The sequence below is a fragment of the Capricornis sumatraensis genome, chromosome 14, assembly GCF_032405125.1.
Source record: "Capricornis sumatraensis isolate serow.1 chromosome 14, serow.2, whole genome shotgun sequence".
NCBI classification, from domain to species: domain Eukaryota; kingdom Metazoa; phylum Chordata; class Mammalia; order Artiodactyla; family Bovidae; genus Capricornis; species Capricornis sumatraensis.
In genome coordinates this window covers 9,349,540-9,358,433 of record NC_091082.1, presented here as the reverse complement: position 1 = coordinate 9,358,433, position 8,894 = coordinate 9,349,540, and the positions used below count along the sequence as shown (strand labels likewise).

The following is an 8,894-nucleotide window of genomic DNA, read 5'->3' as shown; positions in this document are numbered from 1 at the left end:
TAGTTGTAACAAATTTTTCCATTATATTAATTATATTAGATACTTATGGGGTTTGCTACATTTTAGCATCTGGAATCATTTATTTTTACAAATTTTTTTTGTTTGTGTGTGTGTGTCCTGCCTTCTAAATTTTAATGAGTTAAACTTTTCTTACTCCAAAATTATAAAACCCATTTCTTAGAATACTGTCATCATTTCACTCTAAAATATACAAAATTGTGTATCATTCAGGGTTTATCTTGCTATGGGATAGTTATCAAAAATACATATACTGTTTTTTTCCCTCTAAGGTTGCCCAATTGTCCAAATAACAGGTATTTTAAATGCCCACACTTTACCAATTTGGTAGGCTATTTTCAGTTCAGTTCAGTTCAGTTGCTCAGTTGTGTCCGACTCTTTGCGATCCCATGAATCACAGCATGCCAGGCCTCCCTGTCCACCACCAACTCCCGGAGTTCACTCAGACTCACGTCCATCGAGTCCGTGATGCCATCCACCCATCTCATCCTCGGTCGTCCCCTTCTCCTCCTGCCCAATCCCTCCCAGCATCAGAGTCTTTTCCAATGAGTCAACTCTTTGCATGAGGTGGCCAAAGTACTGGAGTTCCAGCTTCAGCATCATTCCCTCCAAAGAAATCCCAGGGCTGATCTCCTTCAGAATGGACTGGTTGGATCTCCTTGCAGTCCAAGGGACTCTCAAGAGTCTTCTCCAATGCCACAGTTCAAAAGCATCAATTCTTCGACACTCAGCCTTCTTCACAGTCCAACTCTCACATCCATACATGACCACAGGAAAAACCATAGCCTTGACTAGATGAACCTTTGTTGGCAAAGTAATGTCTCTGCTTTTGAATATGCTATCTAGGTTGATCATAACTTTTCTTCCAAGGTTTAAGCGTCTTTTAATTTTATGGCTGCAATCACCATCTGCAGTGATTTTGGAGCCCAAAAAAATAAAGTCTGACAGTGTTTCCACTGTTTCCCCATCTATTTCCCATGAAGTGATGGGACCGGATGCCATGATCTTCGTTTTCTGAATGTTGAGCTTTAAGCCAACTTTTTCACTCTCCACTTTCACTTTCATCAAGAGGCTTTTTAGTTCCTCTTCACTTTCTGCCATAAGGGTGGTGTCATCTGCATACCCGAGGTTACCGATATTTCTCCCGGCAATCTTGATTCCTGCTTGTGCTTCTTCCAGCCCAGCATTTCTTATGATGTACTCTGCATGTAAGTTAAATAAGCAGGGTGACAATATACAGCCTTGATGTACTCTTTTTCCTATTTGGAACCAGTCTGTTGTTCCATGTCCAGTTCTGACTGTTGCTTCCTGACCTGCATATAGGTTTCTCAAGAGGGGAATGCTCTGGCATTCCCATCTATTTCAGAATTTTCCTCAGTTTATTGTGATCCACACAGTCAAAGGCTTTGGCATAGTCAATAAAGCAGAGATAGATGTTTTTCTGGAACTCTCTTGCTTTTTCCATGATCCAGCTGATGTTGGCAATTTGATCTCTGGTGCCTCTGCCTTTTCTAAAACCAACTTGAACATCAGGGAGTTCACGGTTTACATATTGCTGAAGCCTGGCTTGGAGAATTTTGAGCATTACTTTACTAGCTATTTTAGTCAATGACAAATGTTCATGTATATTTGAGCCTTTTCTGGAATTTCTATTCTATTCCAGGAGAAGGCTTCTTTATTTACACATGATATTGGGCTGAGCTATGCTCAGTCGCTCAGCTGTGTCGGACTCTTTGTCAGAAGCCTTGGATGACAGCCCGCCAGGCTCCCCTGGCCTCTCCTGCCTCGGTAGGCAGATTCTTTACCACTGAGCCGCCCGAGAAGCCCTTGCATAATACTGCACTCTGCGAATCACGAGGCCTTGTAACTCCTTCCCAGCACTAGTTATTTCTTGCATGAGCCCCTGCAGGAGCTCAGCCTGACTGGCCTCTCACTCCCCTTCTGTCCTTTATCACATCCGGTCCCCGTGAGAAGCCTGTCCCACCACCCACTACTCACGGGCCTTCCGTGATCTTTGCCGTGAGGCTCCTGATACTTTTTAATTAACCTTCCAAATCACTCGCACTGACACATACTATATGTGTTCCCTCTTGTAAATGTTTTCTCTTCATAATCATAAACCTTGCTGCTGCTGCTGCTAAGTCGCTTCAGTCGTGTCGACTCTGTGTGACCCCATAGAGGGCAGCCCACCAGGCTCCCCCGTCCCTGCGATTCTCCAGGCAAGAACATTGGAGTGGGTTGCCATTTCCTTCTCCAGTGCATAAAAGTGAAAAGTGAAAGGGAAGTCGTTCAGTGGTGTCCGACTCTTCGTGACCCCATGGACTGCAGCCCACCAGGCTCCTCCATCCACGGGATTTTCCAGACAAGAGTACTGGAGTGGGGTGCCATTGCCTTCTCCAAATCATAAACCTTGAGTGAGTGAAGTCGCTCAGTCGTGTCCGACTCTTTGCGACCCCATGGACTGTAGCCTACCAGGCTCCTCCCTCCATGGGATTCTCCAGGCAAGAGTACTGGAAAAACCGCTATTTACTAAATAATTGGAACCAATATGGAGAAGGAAATGGCAACCCACTCCAATATTCTTGCCTGGAGAGTCCTGTGGACGGAGGAACCTGGCGGGCTGCCGTCTATGGGGTTGCACAGAGTGGGACAGACTGAAGCGACTTAGCAGCAGCAGCAGCAGCAGGAACCAGTATCCAATTTTGGGGGTCATGAGAAACTGGCTCTAATTTTAAACAGTCTTTATGTTGGAGAAATTTCTCCATACTTGAAAACATATAACTCACAAACTTTTTGCTTAGCATCTTTCCTATGATCTCAGCTGGACTTATTCCAGATTCTCATTTTATTGTAACTAGAGTCTGAAAGTATTCACACCTTGAACATGTAAAATAAATTTGGGAAAATTTGGTGGTAGGCTGCAAAAGAGAGGAAAAATTTTCTCCTACTACGGATAACCTTGGGTTAAATTTTAAAATTTTGATGTATGTTTAATACATTCATCAGCTAAATCTCAGGTTGCTGAAGAAATCAATAACACACTAATTTTGCACATAAAAATATTTGCCATCAGAATATGTATTATAACTATTACACAGATCTGTCCTCTAACTAAGAATCAAGAAACATACAGAGACTCTGCATAATGCGTTCATAATAGTTAAGAACTGGATGCATGTCTGTTTTGGATCAACCCAAATAATGCTGTGTGAGTGTACGGGCTCAGTCATGTATGACTCTGTAGCCCACCAGGCTCCTTTGTCCATGAAATTCTCCTGGCAAGGATTCTGGAGTGGGTTGCCATTTCCTACTCCAGGTGAATTTCCTGACCCAGGGATCAAACCTCTGTTTCTTGCATCTCCTGCATTGGCCTCTTGTATCTCCTGCATGGGCAGGCCAATTCTTTGCCAGCTGTACCACCTGGGGAGCCCGCAAATAATATTACTTAGCACCCTGTTCACATTTGAGAAATAAAATGCTCTGTGTCCTCTATTCCCTCTAGAGGCTGAAGAAAAAAATATTCTGAGTAGAGTGAGAGCTATCTGGGAAAATTAAAAAAAAAAATGCAAGTCAGAAAATTCACGAAGTGATGATTTAAATTGGAAATTTAAATGTGCCAGGTTGCAGAGATCCCTTGGGTAGAGATAGCTACTTTTAAAGAGCACTTTATGTATAGAAAGAACAGAATATTTAAAGTCCAGTTGAATAATTTTAGTGAAACAGGTAATTTCAGTTACAGGAACTTAAATATTCTGATCTTCTCTAGTGAGAAAAATCAGCAACATCTCAAGTAAGAAAGGTAAATATGAAAATAATTATAGTAAAGTTTAATTCTTATTTTAAATTTAAAATTAATAATTTAAACATTTAAATGTGTAAATTTTAAATTTTAACATGGTAGCAAATGTTTCAATTCATTAAAGCATCTTTTATATATTTCTTATTCTATTAAATAAAATTTGCAATTAAATAATAAATAATGGTACTAAGTCCATTTGAAATGTCAAAAAATGTAATAATTAAAGTCTAGGTAAGATGATATTAAAGAAAACTTTATTTGAGTCAACATATTGTATCAAAAAAGTTAAATATGTTTATTCAGTTTGATATTACAATGAGAGATTTTAAATAACATAACACATAAAATAAAGTTACAACCATTGAGTTCAAAGAACAATTATTTTGAAGAAAGAAACTTATAGAATTCAGGATTTATAAAATAATAAAGATAGCTTTAAGTCCAACATTGTTTTTAAATTATTTTCAAGGATTACATTGCTAATTTTTATCAGATATACAAATATACTTGAAATACACCTTGTTCTACTCTTGAAAAATTCAAACTCAGATATTACCTATTTCATGTCATACAAGATTTGATCACCAAAATGTCTTATCTGTACAAACTGTATTTTATATAGCACTGGAAATAATTTTATTCAAGTAATAGGTGAAATGGCTCATACTAAATGTTTTTATTCATAAAGTGATAAAGATTAAAATTGTATTCTTTTGTATATTACTCTTTTCTCCCTTTTCAGATTGACAATTTTAAAAGTGTCTGTTTCTTTTCTCAATTTCAGATCAAATAATGAACACCATATTAAGCAAACAAGCATTTTCTATGTTCTATATTGTTCCCAAGTAGGAAAATAGTCTCGGTGCTTCCATCTCAGATCATGTGATATCAGTGGGAAAATAAAGGGTAAATGAAAGGAATGAGCCAAATTGCAGCACTATGTGCTACAAAGATGTGTGTGTTCTCCCTATTAGTTCTAGAGAGTGGAGGTGATACTATTATTGCAATTACTGGCAGAAAATTCTTGAAGAATTCACATCTAAGAGTCTTGGATTTTTATATCACTGTGATGATTGTTTTAATATCTTATTTTATTCCCTCATTAACCATGTGATACAAAGTCAAGGTAAATTAGAGAGCAGTTTTTCATAATGGTAAGACAGAGAGTGAAATTTAGAAGAATAAAATTTAGTTTTTAATGACAAAAATAATAGCTAGCTTTTGAATAGACTTTTATGAATGCCAAAACATCTTTAATTTGCTTTACATGTATCAAATGAATTAATTCATATAGCAATCTTAACTGTTGGTACAACTGTTAGTCAGTTTTACAGCCAAGTGATCTGTGGCACGGGGAGATTAAGCAGTTCACATTGTCACAAAGCAGGCAAGTGAAGCCATGATTCGATTGTAGGTCATCTTGTCAGGATTGTATTTTTTGTCCATGACACAATATTTAGACTATGCTTGCATGGAAAAACTCGAAACATAAAGGATGGGGAAATGAGAAGCAGGGCTGGGAGTCATATTGAGTCAAGTGATGCCTGGAGTGTAACATTTAAGGAGGCAGTCACTTTAACAATGGTACAATGCAGAGTCAGCCCTGAAACTCTGAAATTCTGTACTAGAGGAGTCTCATTCCTTATTTAGCTAAGACCGTATTCTACTCCAGGCTCTGATGAAAGGAAAAAAATGCAAAAATGTAATCATCAGCAAGTAACTCAATAGCACTACCAAAAACAATTTTTCTAGGGAGTGTGTTACAACCCTGGCAACTAAAGATTTAAGAACATTGTACCATATTAATAATTATAATTATAGGACCATAACTTAGACATAAACATATTAAAAGTGATAACTAATTTTGTCAATAATATAATATTTAATTATCTCAAATGAGAAAGCAAAGAAAATTTAAACAATTACTTAATATAACAGATGATAAATAATGGAGTTAGGATTCAAACTTAAGTATGATTTAAAAAATAAGCACTGATTTGCAATCACAAAACCAATGCGCAAATGATCAATGTATCCATCATTGCTAAATCTCAATATCCTAGCTCAAGAAAAGTGAGTTTAGAAACTGTTATCTGAATTATTATTTTCTGAGGAACAACAAAGACATCAGAGAGGCACACCGAGTACAGGGTAAAGCATGACAGGAAGTATCTCACACAGCTAGTGAACACAGTCCGGTGACCCCTGTGTGACCCTCTTAATTGCTTCTATCTGTATCTATTCCCACACGACTTTTCCAGAATGAAACCCTCTGATAGCCCCCACATAATATCTTACTGAAATATATGTATTTTATTCCCCTATGTACAATTAAATAAAATATTCTCTCATTTTTAAAAAACTGCCTAATAATGTGAATTGTATATAAGAACATGTATGATCAAGATCATCAAGTGATGGGAGGGAAATGAAGAGTTGAAATATGTAGCTGAAAATATATAAGGAAGATAATTTCTGTTATATTAATAGTTCTACTGACGTATGTAAAGAAAAGTTATAGAGAAATACAAAATTGCCAAAAAATGTAAATATTTAAGGGAATTCCCTAGAAGTCCAACGATTAGGACTTTGTACTTTCACTTCAATCTCTGGTTGAGGTACTAAGATCCCATAAGCCATGAGACACGGCCACAAAATAATGTAAGTATTTAAAACTGAGATAACATAGCAAGACTGTGGGTCTATCTTCAATGATTATCAATTTATCCAATGCCTGTGCTGATCAGGGCATTTGGGGCTTCCCTGGTAGCTCAGCTGATAAACAATCCACCTGCAATGCGGGAGACCTGGGTTTGATCCCTGGGTGGGGAATATCCCCTGGAGAGGGAAATGACACCCCACTCCAGTATTCTTGCCTAGGAAATCCTATGGACAGTCAAGCCTGGTGGGCTACAGTCCATGGTATCACAGAGTCAGACAAGACTGAATGACTAACACTTTAACTTTTTTGACTTTGGACTGTATTCAGAAAGAATGCCCTAAAAGATATCTCAAGGGAGAGTGTATGGTGATAACACATGGATTATAAACTGAGAAAGGAGAAATGCATAAATAATAAAATTCTTAAATTAGAAACAATTGCATTGATCATAGAAATCAATCTGGATATCCTGATACAATTTATAAAACAGGCACTGACCCTTGATGGTAAAAATGAAAAGCTGATAATACATTTCTACCTTTTCACAGATGCAACACCAAGAAAAAGCACCAGAAGGTAATCTCACTAAATTGATGGAATTTGTTCTCCTGGACTTTGCTGATGTTCCTCATCTCCAGGGGTTTTTATTTGGACTGTTCTTACTCATCTATATAATTATCTTGATGGGCAACGGGATCATATTTCTGATAACAAAACTAGACCCTGGTCTCCAGACTTCCATGAATTTTTTCCTTGGCAATTTTTCCCTTTTGGAAATCTGCTATGTGTCTGTTACACTCCCCAGAATGCTCACGAGTCTTTGGACACAAAGAACGATTTCTTTAGTTGCTTGTGCCACACAAATGTGCTTCATTCTTATACTTGGGGCCACTGAGTGCTTCCTTCTGGGCATAATGGCCTATGATTGCTACGCAGCCATTTGTAGCCCTCTGGACTATCCTCTGGTCATGTCGCTCAGTCGTGTTCAACTCTTTGCGACCCCATGGACTGTAGTAGCCTACCAGGCTCCTCCATCCATGGGATTTTCCAGGCAAGAATACCGGAGTGGGTTGCCATTGCCTTCTCCAAGTCATGAACTACAAGGTGTGTATCCAGCTAATGGCTGGCTCCTGGATCAGTGGAATCCCAATCCAAATAGGCCAGACAGGCCAGATTTTCTCTCTGCCCTTCTTCTTCTGTGACATCCCTCCCATACTCAAGCTGGCCTGTGGGGATGCTTTTCTGAATGAAATGCTGGTCTTCACGGTTGCTGCGCTGTTTGTTTTGGCTCCATTTCTGTTGATACTTGTCTCTTATGGCAAAATCATCTCCACAATCCTTAAATTGCCATCAGCCACAAGTCGAGGCAAAGCCTTTTCCACCTGCTCCTCTCATCTTACTGCTGTGGCATTGTTCTTCAGATCAGGCTTTGTCACATATTTAAGACCCAAGACCCAAGGCTCAGCAGGAAGTGACAAAGTGCTTTCTCTCTTCTACACAACTGTGACGCCTGTGTTTAACCCCATGATATACAGTCTAAGGAACAAGGATGTCATAATGGCACTGAGACAATGGCTATGCAAATACCTTAGTTCATTGAAAAACTGACTTGTATTTCAGAAGTTGATTTCTTACATATTTGTTATAAATTTCCAATATTTATCTTAACTCAATTTATCTGTCTATAAAGTGGTAGTTATTACCAAAATAAAAATTACTTGTAACACTGAGAAACCTTTCTGTCTCCAGTTATACAGTTGTGTATGGGTCAACAAATAGCAAATCATTCACTTGGGAATTTTATAACCTTCTTGTGAAATGTTCTCTTGTAGTAAGAACTTTAGACAAGAATTGCTATAATAGGCCCAGTTGTAATACAGACTCAGTTATATCACTTATTTGAAAGCATATTATTCAGTTCCATAGAATTGTCACAGAAAATTTTTAAAACTAAGTTAGTAATGGGCATTAATTAAAATGTTATGTATAGTTTGGCCTAGCAATTATTCTACAGATAAATAATTTCTTAGAGTGAAAAGTGCCTCTCATTGGGAATGTAGTTTAATAAATGACATTGTACAATGATATTAGTAATTATTAGGCATCATTTATGTGTATATCAGATTAAATAATAATATGATTTGTTGAGTTGATAAAAGATATTATTGAAGTCTTTATATATAATAAGATGAGCTTGGAAAAAGTGATGGGAATATTCACAAGTCATGATTTTTTTAATATATTTTCCTAGAGATGATAGTGAGGATAGGAAAGTTAGGGGAAAAGGGAAAGGATTTAAATTTTTGTAAAAGTAAGTATCTGCTATAAAAGCACAAGTATTGTACACCTTAAACTTTACATACATACACATATTAGAAACGGTCAATAAAAAATAATCATCATTAATTATGGAAA

At 37.5% G+C, this 8,894-nt stretch overlaps 1 protein-coding gene across 1 annotated transcript; it reads left to right on the top strand.

Moving 5' to 3' along the window:
• Positions 1-7,021: 7,021 nt before the first annotated feature.
• LOC138090680 (olfactory receptor 10AG1-like) lies at positions 7,022-8,087 on the top strand. Its single transcript, XM_068986372.1, has 2 exons — positions 7,022-7,457; positions 7,570-8,087. Exons 1-2 carry the CDS (start codon positions 7,028-7,030, stop codon positions 8,085-8,087), a joined length of 948 nt encoding a protein of 315 aa, XP_068842473.1. The 5' UTR covers positions 7,022-7,027.
• Positions 8,088-8,894: the final 807 nt, after the last annotated feature.